At 50.0% G+C, this 24832-nt stretch overlaps 1 protein-coding gene across 4 annotated transcripts in view; it reads right to left on the bottom strand.

The window, feature by feature from the left end:
• SLC7A1 (solute carrier family 7 member 1) overlaps nucleotides 1-24832 on the bottom strand; it is an 87340-nt gene that overhangs the window by 4319 nt on the left and 58189 nt on the right. For all 4 annotated transcript variants that reach the window (XM_070049065.2, XM_070049068.2, XM_002721425.6 and 1 more), the window contains exons 3-12: nucleotides 19743-20131; nucleotides 15116-15274; nucleotides 12612-12765; nucleotides 8320-8441; nucleotides 7635-7857; nucleotides 6148-6287; nucleotides 3660-3762; nucleotides 1768-1985; nucleotides 1373-1539; nucleotides 823-931 (exon numbers count right to left, since the gene is read on the bottom strand). In XM_070049065.2, coding sequence (XP_069905166.1) covers nucleotides 823-931; nucleotides 1373-1539; nucleotides 1768-1985; nucleotides 3660-3762; nucleotides 6148-6287; nucleotides 7635-7857; nucleotides 8320-8441; nucleotides 12612-12765; nucleotides 15116-15274; nucleotides 19743-20112 — 1765 coding nt within the window. In that variant the 5' untranslated portion in view covers nucleotides 20113-20131. The remainder of the gene's footprint in view (nucleotides 1-822; nucleotides 932-1372; nucleotides 1540-1767; nucleotides 1986-3659; nucleotides 3763-6147; nucleotides 6288-7634; nucleotides 7858-8319; nucleotides 8442-12611; nucleotides 12766-15115; nucleotides 15275-19742; nucleotides 20132-24832) is intronic.

The raw sequence follows: 24832 nt of genomic DNA, 5'->3' as shown, positions 1-24832 counted from the left end.
GTGTGCCCTGGGCACACATGGCAGCTAGCCCTCCTCCCCATCTCTCCCTTCCCAGGACCTGAGGCCCTCCCACTTAGCCCTGGGTCATCTCCTGGAGGCCTAAGACCACCTAGCAGTCACCCTGTATGCCCCCCCATGAACCACGGGAGACCAAGAAGGCTAAAAGGGCACAAAGGTCAAGGCCCACCCCCTGGCACCTGCACCAGCACTTAAGACACAGGGAAAGGAAGAACCTGACCACGCCCCCTGCCGAGGGCCAGAGGCCCAGAGGTGGGGCACAGTCAGCCGGCCGCAGACCAGGCTGCACCACCCAAGAGGACCAGAGCCCCCCACAGCCTCTGTCCAGCAGCACCTCCCCCACGCCCACTGTCAGCAAAGGAGCCGTGGGCAGCCCGGGACAAGGACACCCGCCAGGCCCACAGCCCACAAGGACCAGGCACTGGCTGGGCCGGGAGGAGCCACAGCCCAGACTTCCCCAGCTGGGATGGAGCTACCCAGTGCCTTGCCCACCGCAGACTCATGGTCTTGCTCTGATGAATGCCAGGCTCTGGCCTGAGGAGAGAACTACAGTTTGGACAAAGGGCTATGAAGACGACAAGTGTGTAAATGGGAGGGAGGGCTCACTGCCTACCATGAGTTCCATTTTTTCAGAGGAAAACGCTGACTACTACATGGCTTCTTAGGAAATCTGAAACACGGGGGACTTGACATCAACCCTCGGCCCTGTAGCAGGAAGACAGATGAACAACCCACACAGCCTTGGGGGGGGGGGGCACAAGAGCAGCCGAGGATACTGGCTGTGCTGGTCGCAGGGACACCCACCTATCAGCATCCACACGGCGAAGCGGACCCAGGTGCCCTGATCCAGCTGCATCATGAGATAGACGTTCACGAAGATGCTCAGGACAGGCAGCAGCGGCACGAAGGGCACCTGCAGAGACATTGGGGAGCGTCAGACCCCGCCCCCACCCCACCCCAGCAGACACCGCCCCTCCCCCACCTCCAGCCAGGAGCAAATCTGAAGTGGTGGAGATTGGGTTTCATGCTACTCCTTGCCAAAGTGAGCCCTCCTCTAGTTTTGCTCTCTTGCTAGTTAAAGAAGGGACTAGAAGGGCAACTTCCACTTTATTTCTAAGGTTGGATTATTGTATTACTTATCTAAAAATGCAAAAACAAAAAAACAAACCCCAAAGCTGCAGTCTCCTCTGCGATCCACCCTACCAGATGGCCCCGTGGACAGGCGTGCCCGCCACACTTTCCAAAGCTGGCTGGCAAGCACCTCCCTCAGAACACCCAAGTTCCCCAGCAGGAAGACCCGAGTCCTCGGCCCACCCCGGGGTCTCCCCCAGGCCCAGGAGGCCAAGCCGCTCACCTTAAACGACAGCTTCGTCTTGCTCTCAGGCTGCCTCCAGATGATGGCTGTGACCAGCGTGCACAGCACGGCAGAGCCTGAGAGCACAAAGATGGCCCACAGCGACCCTTGGGCCAGGGCCTGCTTGCCGAGCACGGCCACAATGCACACGGTGATGATGAGAACAGCTAAGAGGGAGGAGAGACAGACAGATGTGATTCAACCATGTCCCAAGTCCTCACGGGTATTCCCAGTTCTGTCCTAAAATGTGTCAAGAGCAGGGCTCCACTTCTGTGACGTCAGCTACAATCAGGACAGAACGACTGGCACCACAGACCAGCAGTGAGACAGACACTGACTGCTGCCCCCACGTACCCTATGCCCCAAGTCCCATACACGGGAGGGCATGCTCTTACCTATGAGGCTGGCTGACACATTCACGATTAGCCCGGAGAATTTGGAAGGCTCCATGGTTTTGGGTGAGAACACAGCTTTCAAAGAGAATTTCTCTGATTCTGGCAGAAAGCCTGTCTGGGAGTCACTGGTGCTCACCAGTTCATTCTGGTCCACTTGATCTAGCTCATCGGTCGTCCTGGCCATCTGGTACACCAGATTAGGCTGCTCTGGCTGATACCTGCGGAGAAATGTATGGAGCGTGAGCACTGTCACCAGCTCTAATTAAGCAAAGGGACATGTACCAACTCAAGTTCTTAATAAGTCTTCAAGGGCTGAGCTGCCTAGCACACAGGCACTAGATGGAAAGGAGCGATCAGAATGGTGCAGTGTGGGTACAGAACAGCAGAGACCTGGCTCCTGCACTTGCTCCTTTGAGGTCTCTGTTTTGGGGGAACATGATGCCTACCACACAGAAGCCCAGTGTCCTGAGACAGTCTTGCTATTCCCCTATGAAACAGCAGTGGCCCATGGACAGTAAGATGGCCACTTCTCACAAGATCATGACCGAAGGGAGCTAAGAGTATGGGTGGACACAGGAAGTGGTTGACATGCGGCTCCTGCTAGATACGTGTCTGTGGGCTTCAGGGATTGACACACTGTGTGTGTGACTTAACTGGATCAGTATATTGCAAAACTCCAAGGCCTCGGAGCGTGCGGCTCCGCAGAGCTGGGTGCAGGAGCAAGCCTGTAGCAGGGTTTCCAGTTTACCAGATGTCACAAGGAAAGTGCAGCGTTAAGGGAGCTTCCTTATCTCTTCACCCAAAATGACCAGAGTGCAAATCCTGGAATCTTGCAAATCTCTTCCAAGAACTTTTTGCATTATTTTGCAAACAATCTCTTTTAAGAGTGAGCATAAAGAGACTTGACCCTTTGCAGCCAGATTCCCACGTGTAGCATCACTCAATCAGGACCAGGAGAGGGCCTCAGGAAACAGTCTAGCACTGAGCCCCCGGGAAGGAACGGGGGCGAGGGGGGTCTGCAAGCTTGTTCAGCTGATTGTATGCAGCCACTACAAAGGCTCCACTCAGGCCTTTCATAAACTAGGTGCCGAGTCCCTGAGAAATGGAAGCAACAGCTTGTGGGTTTAAATGCCTGAGAATGATTAAAAGGCTCTTGCCGGTCGGCTGAGAGGGTTCACAGGCACCTGTTCTCGTGAAGAACGTTGTCTCAACCACCCCAGAGGAGAGCCTTGGCCCCCAGTCATGAAGGAGCCCAGGGAAGTATAGGAGGGATAGATGAGGACAGCAAGGCACAACAAGCCACGGCAGAGCCATCCTACTGTGACTGTCTGTGGTCCCAGCTGCCTGCTCCACACAAGACCGCAGCAGCCAGCACCTGGCAAGTGACCCTGAATGCCAACCCAGGCAGCTCTGGCCACACAATGGGGTTCTCTCCTCCGGCCACAGTGTCCCAAGCTACAGAAACATCGTGCTGACCTAAGCCTTTCCTGTCATGGATTCTCCCAGTACCCACGAGGGCCAAACCCCAGTCCCCACCGTCACAAGAACCTGGAGCGAGTTGCAGGTACTACCCTAAGCTTTCAAGAATTCTGACCCCAGGATCCAGACCCAGATCCAACAGAGGGGCTGAGAGTCTGTGTTTATCCTAACCCATAGCCAGAGAGAGGAGGGATGTGTGAGACAGCGGGGTGGGCGGGCACCCCTGACGTTTCAAGGTCATATCCTCCATCAAGGCTCTCAGACACCAGCTTCCACCCTCCCCTCAGCAGCGCCCAGGGGGGCTATCACCAACATAAAAGTCAAACCATCTACGCCGTCCATTGGAACTGTTAGAAGGCCATCATGGTGCACCTGCATTTCTGTCCTGGAAACTTACTGGAATAGATACATACCGTAACACCAACACACAGGCTGCCACTAGAGAGTAGGCCAGCAGAGTGCCAATTGACATGAGGTCCACCAGGTCCTTCAGGTCGAAAAGGAAGGCCATCACAGCTGGGGAAGAGACAGACATCGGGGTCCGTGGATGGCCCTGTCACCACCAACAGCCACAACCACCCACCTGTGGACCAGGGCATGCAAGGGCCACTGCTTTTACTCTCACCCACCCCCAACCTTTCCCTGGAAAGACACTGCTTAAAGAAAGACAGGTCAGGATTAAATTACACACACAACCCCTAAGAGATGGTCATAACAATTAACATTTGCATCTAGAGAACAAGCCATCCATCTAGCACACAGGGAGAAATTGTTAGACATAGCTGAAGCCACACTGGAAGGACTCCCAGGGGCTCCTCACCCAAACAGGGCGGCAGCGAAGGCACAGCTGTTCATTACAGGTCAAATCCCTTCACGTGGGAGAAACGTTTAGAGTGGCTCCCAAATGATACCAGCCCTGTCACCATGTCCCTGCCCTTTGAAAAGAATTAAACACGCATGTGTATCTGAAAAGCCTTTATCATTTTTTTATGAGAGTATGTGTCTATTTATGTGGCTACGTACGTCAAGTCTCCAATTTAAAACATAACACACTGAGATCTACTTGCAAGTCATGTGCCATCAACACGAAACAGATAACCAGAAAACCATCATTTTTCCTCTGGAGCGCCAGTAGAACACCACACTGAAACAAATTTAAATTGAGGACGACAACAGGTCTAAAGGGCCATGAAGCCCTTTCAGAAAGTAGAACAGTATCCAGCTGGACGCACCACAGATGCCTGTGCTCCTGCTCAGGTCTTAGAAAATCAATTACCACTCCCACGGAATGCAGAGAATGAATATATCCTTGGTTTGTGAATGGCATTTACTTTATGGTCCCTTGAAAAAGCCTGTCTTGATCTCCCTTTACTGGCACAAGCAGGAAACGTGGGCTTGTCTTTAATATGATCAAATGATGAGTAAACACTGGAAAACTCGACTTCCAATTCCTGAATCCCTTAAACATATTGACCATATCCTGAACTAATGGATGGGAGATTTTTCCATCTCTCAAATTAAACAATGTAGACAAATAAAATACAAGAACATATCCCATTAAAAAATTAATCCACAAAACTAGACATATTTTACTGAGGGCATAAATACTAATGAAACATAGTAAACAGTAATGCATTCACTTAAAGGCCAGTCAACAAGTCACTGGTATAACCTGCGACCACTGCCACATGACCTAAGGTAACCGAAGACCCACTGCTCTGCTTGGACCTGGAGGGAGCCCGGCTGCTTCGGCATAAACACAAACCACGATCACGAGTCAGCTCTGCCCCTCCTGGCTGTGCGTCCTCCCTCCCCTTCTCTGGGCCTCCACTGCTGCTGCTGTCCAGTGGCACAGAAGTGCTACAAAATGCAACCGTGAAAGGAGGAGATATACAGGACAGAGAGCAGAGTACAGTCTGCCTTTCAGGTTCTCCCCAAGACCCTTGTTCAGGACCCCTGGAACATCACAGGGCTCGCAGGGGTCTGGAGCCCACTGATGTCACCCATCAAAGCTGTCAAAACTGATTTGTCAGAAAGAACCCCCTATCCCAGACCTGCCATCCTTATTTACAAGGTGGGGACAAATGGCCTCATCTGCAATACCATGGGTACAGGCAATATGGCATCCTATAAAACTCTGACTTTAAGGGGCACTTGCTGGGGCTGGCGCTGTGGTGTAGTGGGTAAAGCTACAGCCTGTGGTGCCAGCTCAACTGGCTGCTCCACTTCTGATCCAGCTCTCTGCTGTTGGCCTGGGAAAGCAGTGGAAGATGGCCCAGGTGCCTGGGCCCCTGCACCCATGTGGGAGACCTGGAATAAGCTCCTGGCTCCTGGCTTTAGCCTGGCCCAGTCTAGCCATTGCAGCCAGTTGGGGAGTCCTCTCTCTGTCTCTCCCTCTTTCTCTGTAACTCTTTCAAATAAATAAATAAATCTTTAAAGGAAGAGAGAGAGAGAGTGAGAGAGTGAGAGAGAGAGGGGCACTTGTTTTCCAGAGAATTGCTGACCTAAGACACACGACACTGAATTTCCAGGTCTTTCTGGGCTTGTGCTTGTACCAGGCAACAAGGTCAGCCCACCAGAGTCTCCTCAGGAAACGTTCAGGGAAGGGGAGAGGCGGATGGCTCTGAGGGGTCAGTGGCACTCCTAAGCTCTGTGCACTGAAAGGATAACAAAGAGATCAGACTCTTCGAGAATCCCATCACAGCCTCCATAAAACCGGCCTCTGCCTTTTGTTCGAAAGGGCAGTTGTCTTTGCACAAGGCAGGTTCCAAGAGTAAAAAGCAGGCACTCGGAAGACGAGCTCAAGCATCACACGGACCAGTGCGATTCACGCCGTCTCACCAGGCAGTGCTCACTCAACTGTGCCAACAGCAGTGCTGTGAAATGAGCTCCAGTACCTACCTGCAATGGCGCCCGAGGTCAATGTGGCGATTATTGGCGTTTTGGTCCTATCGTTGACTTTGGCCAGAAATCTGAACAGCAGTCCATCTTCGGCCATGGCATAGATAACACGGGGCATGGGGAACATGGAACCTAATAGACTAGGAGAGGGGAAGAGGAAAAATGCATGAGTGGGGGCTGCTGGTCAGGAGTTAAAGGCACCACCTAGGACATTGCGGGGAGGCACCAGAATTCCTCAGCAGGGACTACCATCCCTCCATGCTGCACGAAGAAGCCCACGGTCTGTGCTAGCATTTACTGTATGAACTCCAGTGGAAGTACAGACCATACCTATGGGTTTAGGCCAAGAATGGGGACCATCTAACATGGACTAGCATGAGATCCAGCCAAAATCTGTACGCAGGAGCTGCCGTTGTGGTGCCGTAGGTTGAGCTACCACTTGTAACTGTAGCAACCTATACTGAGTGAGGGTTCACATCCTGGCTGCTCCACGTTGATCTAGCTCCTACTAATGCATCTGGGAAAGCAGTGCACGATGGATCAGGTGCTTGGGTCCCTGGCACCCTCATGGGAGACCCAGATGGAGTGCCAGGCTCCTGCAGCCACCTAGGGAACGAACCAGCAGATGAAAGACCTTTCTCTCCTCTGTCTCTCCCTCTCTCTCTGTCATGTCACTCTGACTTTCAAAAAAGTAAGACTTTTTTTTTTTTAAAGCTGTATGCAAGGGAAATTTTGTATGCATCCCTGTAACCACTGCTGGCTGAATCAGACAGAAAATAAATGCATTGCTGCCTTCACAAGGAAATTTTCCATGCTTCATCAATTATTTAGCAACAGTTCCTGTTTACAGAGGTTAGTAGGAAACACCAGGGGCAAAATGTTTCTCATTAAAAGGCACTCATTCCCCTTTCCAAAGTAGCCCCTACTTTACAGCCAAACTAAGAGCCAAAAAATGGTGCTCAAAGAGGACTTTGGTCCAGTGATCAAAGCCTGGGCCAGTAAGCCAGTCCCTCACTAAGCAGACCATGGCGAAACATGGGCCTCAAGCTCTTCATGAATAGAAGTATGGTAGGCTCTTCCTAGCCAAGGTTTCACTTTCCAAGGCCCTGCTACTAAGAGGCCAAAAATCAAAACACGGACAGTTCCAGAAGTAAACAATTCATGAGTTCTAAATAATTTTTATTATAGTATATTGTTCTAATTATTCTACTTTCCTGTTAGCTAGTGTTGTTGCTCTCTTGTTGTGCCTAATTTATGAAGTACACTTTGTCACAGGTTATGATCAGGTAGGTACACCTAGGATTCCGTGTGATCTGCAGTTTCAGGCCTCCACTGGGAGTCCTTGGAATGTGTCCCCCTATGGGGAGGTGTGACAGCTGTTATCTACCACACAGATGTCTCTGGGGATGATCTACAGCAAAGACAAGTGGGGAAACACACACTGCCTCACCCTTCTCGGAAGGAGCGGCGTGGAGGGCGTCTCTCACCTGGCAGACAGTGCACAAAGGGAGCCCACGGCCACTGCATACTTAGCGCCTTCCCAGCCCACGTGCTTGAAGGCGTCGGGCAGGGGGCTGTCCTTGTCCAGGCACATGTAAGGCATCATGAGTGTGAGGGCCGCAGACACCCCGAAGTAGGCGATGAAGCAAATCAGCAGCGACAAGACAATGCCCATGGGGATGGCCTTCTGGGGGTTCTTGACCTCTTCACCTGGAAGCAGCCAGGGTCAGCCTCAGGAGACACAGCCCACACCCATGCGACCGCGGCACCCACAAGTGACTACCCCACAACGCTCGGCCCTGCAGGAACCGGAGTCTTCCAGGCTTCCTCGGTGACACAGACCAGCCAGCCCGCAGCCCCAGGAGGACACACTCCATCTCCTTGTCATGGTTCAGCCAAGGAGGAGACCTGCCAGAGGGTACCCTGCCGATTCCACAGGCCAGGATGACAACGTCTGTGGTGGCCTCATTGCTCCTGGTCGATGAGCAGACACAAAATCAGGCTGTCATGACCCCATTCTGACAGGAGAACGGAACTGTTCGTAGGGTTCATGCAGGTGCTGCCACTCAGGGCAATGAGGAAGGTGGGGGTGGTGAGGGAGGTGGGGCGGGAAGCTACAGACGGCCATGCCCACGGGAAGGCAAACATTTGTGTGAGGAGCAGAAGGCGTACCTGTGGTGGCAATGCAGTCAAAGCCCACGAAGGCGTAGAAGCAGGTCGCCGCCCCCGACAGGACGCCAGAGAAGCCAAAAGGCATGAAGCCACCAACACCGGGCTTCCCTTCCTTCGTGTCACTAGGAAAAAGAGCCAGAATCACAGGTCATGACACCTGCTGTGTGGTCAGAGAGCAGTGCTCACCCCACCCTCACGTCCCTGCCAGGCCCAGGCTGCAGACCCTCAGGCCACCATCCTGGGGCCATGGCACTCCCCCTCCTGTTTGGTGTAGCCCAGAGTCCCAAGGGTTCCAAAGCCTCATCTCCATTAAGGGGCTCTGGTGGGGAGAGGCAGGAACAGTGAGGGACGGGGGTTCAAGAGGAAATGGGTGAGAAAGTGACTGCTGCAGCTGGGCCCCGAGTAAGAACTCGTGCTTTGAGGACATGGAGCCACCTGCCAGGCTGCCCTGACCCAGGTCCCATATTCACCAGTACCTCAAGTCCAAACAAACCTTTCTGGAGATACTAGAGCTGATAAAGAAAGAGTGGATTGTTTTAGTCACCAACAACCAGTGCTCCTCAGCACACATGGGGCACAGAGCCAGGGGTGCTGGGCAGTGCAGCTTCTGCCCGCTGGGGGGCCACATGGGCGGGGCCCGGCACCTGGGTGCTGCAGTAATGGATGGGACATAAACATGCACACCTCACAGAGCTCGGAAACATTCCAAGCCCCTGGTGCCTGCTCTGGGAGGCCCTGGCTATATCCCCACGTGCTCCGTTGGTGGGGGTGCCCAGTGCAGTGGCTTCCTTGGCCTCTGCCATCTGTCACATGTGAGGCGTGCAGCCTCCGTCTGTCACAAGTCACCTGAGGCCTCCTGCACCTTCTTTATTTTTCAGTTTGAGAGGTAGGGAGACAGAGAAAGCAGGAGACACAGATACAGAGAGTTCCCATCCACTGGTTCATTCCTCAAATAGCTGCAATGGCTCTGGGTCCTAGGGCCAAAACCAGAAGCCAAGAAAACTCAATCAAAGCTTCCCACCAGAGAGGCAGGGGCCCTACTACTCGAGCCATGACTACTGCCTCTTGAGATGAGCATTAGCAGGAAGCTGGAGGCAGGAGCTAGAGCTGGGTATCAAACCCAGGTACTCTGTGTGGGCTGCAGGCATCTTAATCAGCATCTTAACGGCCAGGCTCAAGGCTTCTAGCTGGGGTGCACAGCCATTTGTCTACATTCTGCTAAGCAGACTGGTGCACATTCAGCATGGGCAGCTCTGGAGAAGTGTCTGGGGATGGAGGGAATGAGAAGGTGCTCTTCTGCTTTCCCCCTTCCCATCCAGCTAGTTACAGTGGCCACTGTGGGCCCAGGGCTGGGCTGTGGGCAAAGCCACAAGATGCAAGGGCTGCACTCCCAGCCCAGAGAAGGGGTGTGCTCGGCTGACCACGGCCGGATTGTTCACTGAAGAGAGCTGCATTTTGAACTTGCTGAAGCCAAAGCCGTTTTGGGGTTTCCTTCTTGGAACCCCAAACTCAAGACGTCATCCAAAAGAATTTCCTGCACATGGCACCAACGCCTCACTCCTACATGTCTGCTGCCTGTTTCCAACACACTGGGTGGGAAGAGCCGAAGGCAGCGCTAGCCAAGGGCAGCGGGCACAAGCTGGGCTGTGGGAGCCCATGCCTACCCCAGAGCTCCGCAGACTGACTTGCAGCTCAGGGGAGCCTTCTCAGGTGGCCATGGAGGGAAGAAGGCATCATAAAACCCAGTACAACGCCACCCTCACAGGCTGAGTGCCCTCTCTGGTACATGGCTTGGTCGGAAAATGCCCAGTTTCGGAGAGACACGCAATTTCACACCAGACTACGTGGCCACTGTCAGGAACACAGAAATCTCCAGATGCGAAACCAAGAAGGAAGCTGAGCAAGCTGAATGAAACCAAAGAGCAAGGCGGCAGATCCCCTGCCAACCCCAACTGCCCCCTCGCAGGTCTTCAGATGGAAGTGAAAAGGCACCACCCATGACCACCAGGCCAGGCCAGGCAACAGACACCACGTTGTGTGCGAGGCTGATTCAAGGCCAGTTCATGGTCACCACGGCCTCCAGCATGAGGACAGCCAACTAAAGTAAACACTGTCAGCTGGCACAAACAATCTTTTCACAAAAATAGTTAAATTAAGTCTCAGCTGGCAACCGAGAAACAGGAGGCACCCTTAACTTCACTCCGGCCCTGTAAGAAGCAACCAGTAAAAGACGTCCAAGTTTGTAGAGTCTACTGTGGGACTTCAGTGCACATTCTGAGCTGGCTTTAGCTCCACTCCAAAATAATGGGCACTGACCAATTAGACATAAACAGAAAAACAAGATGGCAGACAGGTGGGCCCCTGAGAGGGCCAGAGAGTTGGGACTGCTAGTTTGGTGACTGAGACATCACAGGAGGGCCTCTTTGGCTTTGTTTCCTGGGAAACTGGAACCAAAGCATGGGGTCCTGGGCTGGCCAGATGCTTGCCTCTGGCTCCAGATGTCCTTCGTTGGGGAAGCCAGGGTGATGGGCCAGGTTGTTACTGTGACAACCCAATATTTTAATTCTAAAAAGCTTCGGTAATAGAGTCACGCTTTTTTTCTCTCCTGATATCATTAAAAGGCTAGCAAAGCATTTAAAAATAAAGTGGGGCTGGTGTGCGCAGCAGGTTAAGTTGCTGCCTGCAGCGCTGGCATCCTGTATGGGTGCCAAATCAAGTCTCAGTTGCTCCACTTCTGATCCATCTCCCTGCTAACGCACGGGGGAAACCACTGGAAAATGGCCCAAGCGCCTGGGTCCCTGCACCCATGTGTGAAACCTGGATGAAGCTCCTGGCTCCTAGCTTCAGCCTGGCCCAACCCTGGCTGTTGTGACCATTTGAGAAGTAAACCAGAGGATGGAAGACCTCTCTCTCTGTCTCTGTCTCTACTTCTCTCTCTGTGCATGCCTCTCCTTTCTCTGTAACTCTACCTTTCAAGTAAATAAATAAATTTTTTAAAAAATAAAAATACAGCTTGGACATGCTCACTCAGACTTAACCCTTAACGGTAGAGCTAGAAGTGTGCCAGGGGATTCCAATTCAATCCCATCAAGGTGGCATGTGCCATTGCCATCTCACTAGTCAAAGTGATCGGTTTCAATTCATAATTGATCATAATGATAGAATTAAGAGTCAAAGAGATCACATAAACAAGACTAGTGTCTGCTAATAATAACTGATAGAATTAAAAAGGAGAGAACGATCCAACATGGGAAGCGGGATGCACAGCAGACTCATAGAATGGCAGATGTCCTAAACAGCACTCTAGCCTCAGAATCAGCCCTTCAGGCATTTGGATCTGGCTAAAAAGCCCATGAGAGTATTTCAGGCATGGAAAGCCAAGACACTCTGGCAAAAAAAAAAAAAAAAACACACACACACACAACTAAATGAAAGATCTCTGTGAATGAGATCCCAACGGAAAGAACAAACCATCAAAGAAGGAGCTACCTTTCTCTGAAGGGAGGAGAGAACTTCCACTTTGACTATGGCCTTGTCTAAACAAGATCAGAGTTTGTGAACTCAAGAGGCTTCCATAGCCATGGCAGCTCATGACAAGAGCCTCGGCTGATTACTGATGTCATAAATAAGAGTGTTAATTGTTAAATCAATAATGGGAGTCACTGCACCTACTCCCCATGTAGGATCTCTGTCTTTAATGTGTTGTACTATGCGAATTAACGGTAAAACTACTACTCAAACAGTACTTTATACTTTGTGTATCTGTGTGAGTGCAAACTGTTGAAATCTTTACTTAGTATATACTAAGTTGATCTTCTGTATATAAAGATAATTGAAAATGAAAAAATAAAAAATAAGCAATCTAAGCAAAAATTAAATAAAAATAAAAATACATACAGTGGCATCACTATGGTACTGCAGAGAAAAACCTGAATACAGAATTCAGAGGTTATTATGAAACAGAATATGAGGAAAGACAGCTCATTTAGGAGATCCAGCATGGACTCCCTAACTACACAGAGTTTGGAATAAGAATGAAGATTTTCTTCTCCCTGAGTACCTTCCTTGCCATACAGTGTTTTGTCCACTTCCAAGGAAAAAAGTTTAACACAAACTCCAGACATATAAAACGTTCTCAGCTACTTCACTGCAAACACACAAACAGAAACTTCAATTCAGATGATGTGTTTTTAAAAGGCACATATTGTTCTAGCCTCTTGGACCCCCCCCCGCCAAGGCCATCTGGAACGTAGTGAGCGGCTGTGCGTGGAGGATGGCTGCTGATCACTCACTTGTTCAAGCAGTGGAAGTCAGGCGTGAGCTGCCACTTTTCGATGGATCCTTTCACAAACCCCGACACCATTATGAAGCCCAGGACCAGGACGTTGATGCAGGTGAATATCTTGTTGACCATGGCTGATTCCTTCACACCAAGGGTCAGGAGTCCTAAAAACACATACAAAAGAGAAAACTGCATGTCAACCACACACCAAGTTAAGTCCGTCGTGGGTTGGGAACAGGGACAAGAAAGGGGCTGAGAAAGAATCCAAGCGGCACTGAACCTCCCGAGACCTCGGGCGTGGGGAGAGGTTTCTGGCAAGTTATCAGAGTTGGCCTCTGGAAGGGAGGATGCCACTAAGGGGCACCCAAGGGCTGCGGAGATCTGGAGCGTGACAGCGGCTCCGGGCAGAGGGTGGAGGGAGCCTCAACCACACACTGAGCTGCTTGCTCTCGGGAGAAGGGCACTGCTGGGAAATGACCTTCTGAAACAAATCCAAGAGGACACACTCTGCTGGGTTTCTTGGTCGAGCGAGAGCTGTTTTTCCAGGAGGAAGTCATTCAGATCAACTTCAGGGGCTTAGCAGTAACAATGATCTGGGGTTTTGGGAACCACTGACCCATACAGCTCCCGGACTCAGTGCATAGAATATCTAAGCCAGACCAGCTCTAGCCTGCCAAGTTCACACTGGGGAGAAACACACACACACACAGTCAAGTGACGAGAAGGCACACATGATAGCACCAGCTTTGAGGCTTAGGCCTCGGGGCCACCTTAGGATGGGCAAGTCCACAGCCAAGTTGTGCTGGGCAAGACAGGAGACAAGGACGGACCCAGGGACAGCTTGACCAACTGTATCATTTGGGACGACGGCCCTACCACGGCTGCCTTTTAGACCTTTTGAGATTAAACCTGCTGTACACGTTAGATTGAATTCTGAAACGCAGGTGTCAGAAGAGAATTCATTAATTAATCACAGGATGAACATCTCATTGCCTTCCAATGTATTTTTTTCTTTAAGTGTCCTTCCCTCTCATGTTCATTAAAATGAAAACCTCACTGTGGTTGTGCAAATTTATTTTCTGATACATGTGTCTGCCAGCTGGACCAGAAATCCTGTTGAGGCCGGCTTGTGGGAAATTATTCCAATTACATGGGGTGTGAAATAAGGCATGCTTTAGAAACTCATCTAAGATTTTCTGACCTCAGACAAGAATGTATCTGCATCTCAGCTTCATGTTTACACAGTTGGTGCACCGTGGAGCAAACCCCCCCCATCCTAGTGGCCAAGACGTGGACAAGTATCACCAATGAGAAGTTGCCAACCTCTGACTTCAAGTAGTACCTGGAACTTAAAAAGTTCTGTAACCACAAGTTGGAGGTGGAAACTATATATGGTAATGGTGTGTGAATGGTTAGTAGGTGTGAAGCACCCGAGATGCCTTGTAATGCCTAGGTACATATTAGAGGTTCAGTAGAAGCCACTCCTTCACATTTTCCTGGCAGGTGAATAACAACTTTCCTCTCCAAATGGTCAACTGTTGAGTCAAAAGAGTTGTTGTTGTTGTTGTTTTTAGCTTAAAAAATGTGTGTGTTTATTTATTTGAGAGACACAGACAAAGAGAGAGGGAGATCTCCCATCGACTAGTTCACTCCCCAAACACCTGCAAAAGCCAGAACTGACTGGCCAGGCTGAAGCCAGGAGCTTCAGTTCAGGTCAAGTCTCCCATGTGGGTGGCAGGGACCCAAGTACTTGAGCCATCACTGCTGCCTTCTCCCAAGGTGTGCATTAGCAGGAAATTGGAATGGGGAGCAGAGCTGAGACTCAAATCCAGGCACATCAATGTGGATGTCCCCAAGCACTGTCTTAAATGCTATACTAAACCCCTACCCTGTAAGGATTTTGGGGCCAATGTTGTGAGACAGCAGGTTAAGCTGCTGCCTGCAGGTATATCACATAAGAGCATGGGTTCCAGTCTCAGCCACTCTGCTTCCAGCCCATCTCTGTTAATGAACCTGGGAAAGCAGAAAATGGCCCAAGTAGTTTGACACTTGCTACCCACATGGGAGACCCAGATAGAACTCCTGGCTCTGGCCTGGCCCAGCCACAGCCATTGAGACCATTTGCAGAGTGAACCAATGGGTGAAAAATCTCTCTCTCTCTCTCTGCCACTCTGCCTTTCAAATAAATAAAATAAGCCTTTCTTTAAAAAAAAATTATTCCTGGATCATCTGTACAAAAAGCCTGTTGTATTAACAAAATCTCAGTTCACAAAAAGACTCAACGTCTACGATTCTCTTTTAACTAAATGGCACATGACTCAATAGGTATAAACAGGCCAAACCTAGCTGAATCTATAAGAAACTTTTAAATAAAAAATTTCTACATGAAAAACTATAAAACAACAAAGAGATGGAGGAGGGATGAAGAGAAAACAAGCACATTTGAAAGGGGAGCCTGTCACAGAAACTGTTTCCATCATTCAACCCGGTCTCCTTGTCGACACGTGGGCTTACCTGTTAAGATGAGAATTATGATCACAGCAAATATGTCGGGGTTTTCGGCCAGCACCCCAGGAGCATTCAGGGCCATGTGCGTCTTTGCAAACTCCCCAATGGGTTTGCCTATCAGCTCATCAAACGTTGCACTCCAGGCCCTCGCTACACTTGAAGCACCTGCCATGAAATACACACGGGGAGGAAACTGGTCAACAGTGCGTTCACTGTCATCACAGGTTGACAGGTAGAGCATCCATGTGGGGATCACAGGCAATACCTTGAAATCTGGCAGTGGTGCCCAGGATAGGGTGAACACTCAGTGGGAAGGGAGGGTCACCTCATGTGGAGAGCGAAGCGAGAAGCATGAGAAGGCTTCCGGGCTCGGGAAAGCAAGGCACCTTATATCATAAGCCCTACGTACCCGCATAATTGCGTGTTTACAAAAGGCTCATGGAAAAGGGAATTAAAGTTTATCTGGTACAAAAACAAAAAAACCTTGAAATCCATGCAGTGTTTTCATAATACACATTTTCCATAAACCTGCAGAAGATCCCCCAGATTTACCTGACTTAACGACATTCCACCTTGCAAGTTTCAGACATCATGGTGATGGGAAAGTGATCCGCCTTCGATAGAAACTGTATCTGGAAATTATGAATTTGGATCTTTCCTGGGCTAGTGCTGTGTTGGCCTGGTCCTCTCAGGTTCTGGGCAGGAGGGACACAATAGCCACTCCACACAGTGCCGTGTGGCTAAGCAGAGATGGGTGGCAGGTTGGGTGGACCCCATGCACTTTCTACTTCTGACTCTTTGAGCTTACCATGGGCATACCTGGACACAGCCCCATCACAAGTTGAGGAGTATCTGCACACATGTTTGCAGTACACAGCACACACAGTGCGAGTGAAGTAAACATTTTACCAAACAACAGTTACGCTTATCACTTGAGACTCACTCTGATGGTACCGACTTAATTCTATCCATTTCACTTCATTAATAAAAAAACCACAGGTAACCATTCATGAACGTGATTTCATAGTGTACTCCCGGGATGCAGTGGGAAGTCTGCAGAAACACTGGGTAGGAAGCCCTTCACCCAGCAGCGCTAGCAACAGGGTGCTCCCTGGAGGAATACTACTCTCGTAGCAAGAAGAGGGGTCCAGGGAGATTGTGAAGGGGCAGACCTCCACCTCAGGGACAAGGCTACCCATTCACAGCAGAGCAGATAACCGGCCACCCTGCCACTCTGTGCATGAATTGGTGCTTGTACCACCTGACTCAGTGGCCACGATGTCACCTCACGTCCCTTGTGCACAGGATCAGAGCTTGACCCTCCCCCCTTTCTCCTTGCACTATAGCTGATTTCTATCTCTCATCTAATTATTTTTTTTTAATAAAAAATTATTTATTTATTTGAAAGGCAGCAACAGAGAGAGAGAAGAGAAACAGAAGGGGAGAGATCTTCCACCTGCTGGCTCATTTTCCAGATGCCTGCAGGGGCCGAGGTTGGGCCAGGCCGAAGCCAGGAGCCCAGAATCCCTCCGGGTCTCCCACATGGGTGCAGGGGCGTAAGCATTTGGGCCATGTTTGCTGCTTTCCCAGGTACATTATTGGGGAGATGGATGGGAAGTGGAGAAGCCAAGACTCAAATCAGCACTCCAATATGGATATGGGATTCTGGTGTTACAAGCAGCACAGTTCCTTCATTTAATTCTGAAAGGAGTCGCTGTTTTTCCAGTGTTGTTTCCCAGCAAATGTCCCTAAATTCCAATACGTACATATGGCATCTTCCTTGATTTTCAAAGGGGGTCTGAATTATCTGGAATTTTGCCAGAGGGATCTGCACACTACAGATTCAATTTTGTTAACATGGTCTCATGCTAAGTGATTTTCCAACAATTTAAAAATTTAATTACATTTCTTTTTCCTGAGCAGCTGATTTATTATAAATTCTATCTATCAAGGGCCACAACACACTGGTCTTCCCACCAATCCCACTGGCGGCTGGCTCCCTGCAAACTGGGGTCTCAGACCTCCCTCTGATGGATGTGAGGGCTGCCTCAGTTTTTCCTCCCAGCCTACCGCCTTCCCACTTCTGAATTATGGCTTTATTAAGAAATGTCCAATAGACGAACAGCTTTTCCCCAGTAGCTAGGACTGAGAATACGTTTTCCTAATACATGCACGAGTCTGAGTCAAACCAATAGCACTCTGGCAAAGAGTCTCACATGCCTTGGTCTAAAAGCAAGCACCTCTTGCTCCGTGTTTTGTTTTCCGGCCTGTTCAGTCCTTGAGAAGCACAACAGGTTCATTCAAAACAGCTCCAGCCTCAATGGGAGCCTGGAGTGTGGATGTTATACTGAAAAAAATACTAGGAATTTTATTTTAGAACTTTGAAGCTATGCTGGCTCTCAGAAGATTACTGCAGAAGCTAAAAAGGAGAGGTCAGACAGCCTGAGTATTAGCCCTCTGCCAGCCAGCCTGGCACAGTAGCAGTAGCATCCCCCAAGGAGAGACGAGGCCATCAAGACCCCAGGAACACGAGAATCCCAGCAAGGAACACAAAGAATCACCTATGAGGTTCCCAGTGTGGGCAGACCAAGAAGTGAGTGGGCACTTGCTACAAAGTTAGATGAATGTTTAATGGTCATGTGGATTTCTACTTTTGGGAGGTGGCCATTCATATCCTTTTTGTATTCTTCTATTTGGGTGTTTGTCTCTTCTAAGCTGATGTGCTCAACTTCAAGGTATAATCAAAACACAAACAGACGGAAAGGTGAAGCATATTCAGCCACCAAACTTTTGGTCCCTTTGCTTGTTGGGTGATTGTGCTTCGTGCCAATGACCAGTGCTGTCACTGTGGAGAACGGAGCCCTGCAGCTTGGGAGGGGATCGCAGTCAACAAAGGCTTCAGAACCACAAGGGGACTTGGAAAATTTCATGGAAAGAAGGAATTAAAAGATAAGTTTACTTTAGTGCAAAATTTGGAACCCCATGCCTCGTTTGTTCGTAATACACATGTCCCGTGACCTTTTTAAAGATCTCTCATATGCATGAATTTCAATTTTGGGGGCCATCAAAATAATCTTTTTCTTTTTTTTTTTTTTTTTTTTTTTGACAGGCAGAGTGGACAGTGAGAGAGAGAGACAGAGAGAAAGGTCTTCCTTTGCCGTTGGTTCACCCTCCAATGGCCGGCGCGCTGCGGCCGGCGCACCACGCTGATCCGATGGCAGGAGCCAGGTACTTATCCTGGTCTCCCATGGGGTGCAGGGTCCAAGCACTTGGGCCATCCTCCACTGCACTCCCTGGCCACAGCAGAGAGCTGGCCTGGAAGAGGGGCAACCGGGACAGAATCCAGTGCCCCGACCGGGACTAGAACCCGGTGTGCCGGCGCTGCAAGGCGGAGGATCAGCCTAGTGAGCCACGGCGCCGGCCCCAAATTAATCTTTTAATTCCCTCTTCCATGTGATTTTGAAGTACCCTTGTATGCAGATGCACTAATCTAGACTTTCTCTTCTGAAGACAGTTTGAAGGGGAATCACAGACACACCCAGAGATGTAAAGTAATTCACTATCTACAATGACAGCCTAACTGGAAACTATCTGAACATCTCACAGGAACATACAGTACCTCACACTGTGTATCTACATGCACAGAGGCACGCCACCACGGGGAGATGACTATGGCAAAGCAGCTCACGATGACACATATCTACTACAAGGGCATGCACAGCTGAATTCTGTGGAAACTGCAATGGCTTTTTTATAACATGCATTTTCGTGAACTTTTTGAAGCACCCTCCTATATTGCTTTATAAACAATCATACTGTACAAAAATATACATGTATATTCACAAAAGTATTAACAATGGTTATATCCCTAGACAATATACTCTTTATGAACAGAGACTGCCTTATTCTTCTATCGTGTCCCTAATACCCAGTCACACGCCAGGCACAGAATATATGCTCACATAAACTGCTGTGGCCACATACAACACTGGCAACCCATAAAGGAGTGCCAATTTGAGTCCCAGCTACCCTGCTTCCACACCAGCTTTCTGTTGTTGCCTGGAAAGGCAGTGGATGATGGCCCACATGCTTGGGACCCTTCTACCAACGTGGGAAACCTCAATGGAGTTCCTGATTCCAGGCTTTGGTATGGCCCGACCCCAGCTATTATGGCCATCTGGGGAGTAAATCAGCAGATGGAAGACATCTCTGTGTGTGTGTGTGTGTCACTTTGTGTGTGTGTGTCATTTTGCCTATAAATAAATAAATCTTTTAAAAAAATAAGTATTCGGAAGGGTAGAAAGAGATGGAGGGAGGGAGGGAAAGAAGTTGTTTCTCTATCAACTGTTCAGAAAAATCCTATGAGTTCTGCATCTTCTATGCCATGTTAACAAGAATGGCTTCCTTGTGGCCTGGCTTGGCACTTGCACAAGGGCAGAGACAATGAAGCCACAGGCTGCTTCCCCTTCCATTAAGTGACAAAGAGACATTTTCAGCGGTCAAGCCAGAAGGTAGCTCCTGGGGAGGAGGCACCCCCAGTCTCCATGGGGATCAAGGCGCCATGGTCCACCCTCCGGTGATGGCAGCAAACAGTAGGGGGTGGAGTGAGCAAGCCCAGGCTGCTTGGACCTACCGATGATGTAGGAAAGGATCAAGTTCCAGCCGGTGATGAAGGCCCACAGCTCCCCGACTGTGACGTAGCTGTAGAGGTAGGCTGAGCCCGTCTTGGGGACCCGGGCACCAAACTCGCCGTAACACAGGCCAGCCAGCACCGAGGCCAGCGCGGCAATCAGGAAGGAGATGACGATGGCGGGGCCAGCATCCTCGCGGGCCACAGCTCCAGCCAGGACGTAGACGCCTGCACCCAGCGTGCTGCCCACCCCAAGGGCCACCAGGTCGAACGTGTTCAGGCAGCGGGACAGCCGGCTCTCTTCCCGGCTGCAGTCCACCACCTTCCGCCGCAGCATCCGCTGGCCAAAGTTGAGAAGGACCTTGCAGCCCATGGCCCCACTCAGCTCAGACCTGTCACAAAGAAGGAACAGAGACATTTCAGCACCGCCACACACTTCGCCCATGAACCTCAGCTTCAGGCAGAATTAAGTACAGCCGAGTGGGAGGCTCCTTCACAGTCACTTCCTGTTGAGCTGCTTTAATTCTGAGAATCCTACCATCTTTGTCACAACACATGACTTCTCCAGTCGTGTTGTCTTGCCCGCATTTGCAGTAATAACACCCCGGGAAGCCTATTTGCTGAGCTGACTTTACTGCCAGGCCCCTGGGCGTCTATGACTATTCCCAGTCTTAACTGAGAACCTTCCATGGGCAGAAATCATGTAGTGCAGGAAGCTCTAAGGAATGGTTGGTCTCCTTAGCAATCATACCACAGTGCTTCCAGAGGTTCACGGAAAATGGAAGCGAAAGATAAGCTTGCCTTTCCAGGAAATCGATGTACATTTTTTTCATAATATGCATTTTTGTGTTTGAAAGCTCCTTGTATATATGGAGGTCTTCAAAAAATAAAAAGAGTATCATGAAAAAAATCTATGCATGGATTATAATATTTTTTTAAAAATTTAGTTACTGGGATCAGCACTGTGGCATAGCATGTAAAACCACCACCTGCAGTACCAGTAGCCCTTATGGGTGCAGGTTTGAGTCCCAGCTGCTCCACTTCCAATCTGGCTCTTTGCTATGGCCTGGGAAAGCAGTAGAAGATGGCCCAAGTCCTTGGGTCCCTGCATCCGTGTGGGAGACCTGGAAGCTCCTGGCTCCTGGCCTTGTATTGACCCAGCTCTGGCTATTATGGCCATTTGGGGCATGAACCAAAGGATGGAAGACCTTTCTCTCACTCTCTCTCTCTCGCTCCTTCTGCCTCTGCCACTCTGTAACTCTCTGCCTTTCAAATAAATAAATAAATCTTTTAAAAATAATATTTAGTCACTTATTTAAAAGAGTTACAGAAAAAGAGGGAGAAAAAGAGACAGGGAGAGAGGGATTTTTAAGAGACAGATCTTTCATCCACTGGTTCACTCCCCAAATGGCTGCAATGACCAGGGCTGGGCCAGGCTGAAGCCAGCAGCTTCTTCCAGGACTCCTGCTTGAATAGCAGGTGCCCAAGCACTTGGGGCATCTTCCACTGCTTTTCCCAGGCCACAAGCAGGAAGCTGGATGGCAAGAGGAGCAGTCAGGACACAAATTGGTGTCCATATGGGATGCCAGCCTCGCAGGTAATGGCTTTTATCCACTGCGTCACAATGCTGGTCCCTGACTTACAATTTTTTACAACAAAATTAACTTAACAGCACATTTCCCATGAACTTACTGAAGTACTTTTGTACAATTTACCAGGAAAAAATGATATTATTTCAAGTATACTCTAATGGAAGACAAACCAAACCATATCTCAATTTAATTATTAAATCTCCAAGGCCTTTAATGACAGTGACAATGCTTTTCAGATTTTTCTCGGATCCTCTGAGGACACGGATCAAGCTATTTCCACTTCTACATCAACACAGCTAGGTCTAGAACAGAAAACTACTAAATTATTGTTAAGCCAGGGCTTTTGTAACCGGCACTATTCCAGGAGATGCTTTTTGCTGAACCAAAATGTCAGCTGTGGATATTGGGCTGGTTGACTGCAGGTGTTAAGTTGATTGTGTGAAGGAGTACTCAGACAGCTTTTAAGCATTCTGTTCCCAGGAGAGACTGACATTTGAACCAGTGGACCGAGTGAGGAAGAGGCACCCTCCCCCACCACAGGTGGGCACCAGCCAGTCGGCCAAGGGCCCAGACAGAACACGAAGGAGTAGAACCACACATTTATGGCTCTCCAGCCCGTGTGCCAGCCTCCCTGGCTCTGAGACCTCTGGACTTGGGCTGAGCCACACGACTGGCTTCCCCACGTCGCCTCCATCATCATGCAAGCCACTTCCCTGTTAAGTATCTGCACACAGGTTGAACATTCCTAACCTGAAAATCTGAAATGTTCCAAAATGCTGAACCATTTTCAGCATTGCATCAGTGTTGTCCTGAGTGTCATGTTGACAGCGTTGATGCAGACATTTCAAAATGGGAAAAATCCTGAAATCTGAAATATTTCTGGCTCCAAGGGTTTCAGATAAGAGATGTTCAACCTGCCTGTGTGTCCATGTCTGTGTGTGTATCTGCTTTTCAAATAGATAAAATAAACTTTTTTTAACTAACAAGAGAAACCGGGTGTGAGATATATGGGTGTGAGGTAACTCTAGCTTCATCATTTGTCTGTAAGTCTAGAACTATTCTTGAGTAGTTTACTTTTTTAAAAAATTGCCAACCTAACAAGCACTTTTGGCTACTGAGGCCACCCCCCTCATCATCAATTTTCTTTTTGTCATCAACTGATACTCCATTGACCTTACTTAGCTACAGTTAAGCCATAGGAAAACAAAAACATTCTCAACGGACATCACAGGTCTAGAAAAATCCACACGTCATCATGTGACCGCTCCTCCGCCTGCCCACCCCTCCACACAGGCCCAGGCCTCAGGGGCTCAGGCCCTCTCTGTGCAGGATGCGCAGGCGCAGTGGGTGGTCCTTTCTGTGTGCTGACAAGGCCGAGAGAAGGGCACAGTCTTGAGACAAGATGGGGAATCCCTCGTTGTGCACCTGAGGAAAAGGGCTCAGAGAGCTGCGCATGCGCAGGCGGCAGGCTCCAGGAAGGAAACGTTCTCCTGGACAGCAGATGGGGCAAGGAGCAGAGGGAACCAGAGGAAATGAGGGAGACGGTGCTATTTGTGGGACAGCAGTGCAGTGACAAAATCGCAGGCAGCGGACTTGGCTGAGATGCGGCGAAGAGGTCAGTGGCTTTGCGGGGTGTTTCCTGTGATACCCAGGGCTGTTGCTCAAAAGGGCCGGGGCCCAGAGCCGGCTGAGTTATTTCAGCAAGGCAGGCGGTGAGGCCGGGGAGAAGCATGGCTTCGGGGCTTCTGGAAGGCACAGGGAGCCAGGCCCTGCTGCAGCTGCACACCACGGCCCTGGAGGGCTCCAGCGCTCTCCAACGGAACCCGGGCTTATTCCTCCCAGAATGGTCTTTTGCTTTTCTTTCTTACAGAATTTAGCCTGGTTTATTCAAGTGGCATTGCACACCACAACGCAGTGACTGGTGAACGGGAAGATGCAAAGGCTGTGCGGGGGTGCAGTGGGGACGTCTCAACATCCCACGCTGGGCGAGGATAGTGTGTAAAGGGCACAGGAGCCTTGCAGGGAGGCAGGTGTGACAGCTCCGCTCCTGCTCAGGCTGATTTCAATCTGGTTGGTAAATGTCACTGCTGATACGCTGACAGACGGACAGTGCCTGTCCGCTCCTCTCCTCTCCCAGGCTCAGCTTCTGGTTAAAAATGAGCAGGTTATCCTCCTCAAAACACTGAAAGCCAAGTGCAAGCTAGAGGCAATGCCACTCCATTGCACCTTCCTTCCTAGGCTGCACTGAGCCCAGTGACGAGGGGCCCAGGAGATGAGGGGTCTGAGCCTCGCTCTGTGGCAGAGCTCGTCTGTGGTCAGCTTGCCTCTCCCAAAAGGGTCCTATTGTCCTAGGCAGGACCAAAACTGTAAGACCGACCACACCGGGATCCCTGGCAAGGGGTACGCTGGCACCCAGACGGGCCCTGGGGATCATCTGAGTGTCCTCAGAACAGAAGGTGCATGTGGACCCCATGACCTCACAGATGCAGTGTGTGTCACACACACTCACACACTCACACACACACATTATCATCATGCATGGCACCTGCCAGAACAAAGCAAGCTCACTCCAAGAACAGACTTATGTTGGCGGGACCCCAGCATCACCTTCAAAATGAAGGGGACAGGTTTTTGTTAAGTAAGAGAAATTTAGACTCAGGTACTGGTTTTCAAACTTAAAGGGAAAGAGGATTCCTACGTGAGACCATCCTGACTATACAGATGCGATTCATGCCTCCTTGAAGAGGCTCAATTGCTTCAGAACAGGTCTTGGCCCTTTGGAAGTTCTCTGCGTATCGACAGGAGTGGCCAGAGCAGAGACCCCAACTAAAGCAGAACTTAAGCGTTGCTTGCTATCTGGGGAAAGGCCACACTCGATAATTTTGGATAACAATGGAGCAAAAATGCAGCCAGTTTCTGCTGGCGTGCCCAGGGCTGAAAATCTGGGTATCATAGATGTCTCAAGTTGGGGGCTCACTCCTACTTCCCAGGTGAGGAACAAAGAAGACACTTGCTAACTATGTCAGGGGTTTATTTGAAGAAATCGCTGTTCTGTGTCCTTGGAAGTTCTGCAGAGTCCTGTTCTCCGCAGGGCGTTGTCTATCAGCACTTTGCCCACATTACGGCATCACTCACCTTCATCCAGGACTCCAAGACAACAGCAAGACGAGAGGAAGCTTCTCTACACAGGACTAATCTAATCTTTCCAGTCCCAGCAGTGTCAGACTGACACAGACTTCCTGCTGTTGGGGTCTACACAGAAAGCTGCCAGAATACTTTAACAGTATCATCTGAGGCCCAGCATTAGGGACAGTAGGTTAAGCCATGTTTTTTTGGTGCCAGCATCCCATATGGGTGCCGGTTCAAGTCCTGGCTGCTCCACTTCCGATCCAGCTCCCTGTTAATGTGCCTGGGAAAGCAGCAAAGGATAGCTCAAGTACTTGGGCCGCTGCCACTCATGTGTGAGACCCAGATGGACCTCCTGGCTCCTGGCTTTGGCCT

This window comes from Oryctolagus cuniculus, chromosome 9, assembly GCF_051225735.1.
Source record: "Oryctolagus cuniculus isolate XC-2025 breed Fujian yellow rabbit chromosome 9, ASM5122573v1, whole genome shotgun sequence".
Taxonomy (NCBI): domain Eukaryota; kingdom Metazoa; phylum Chordata; class Mammalia; order Lagomorpha; family Leporidae; genus Oryctolagus; species Oryctolagus cuniculus.
This window is presented reverse-complemented; position numbering and strand designations above follow the sequence as displayed.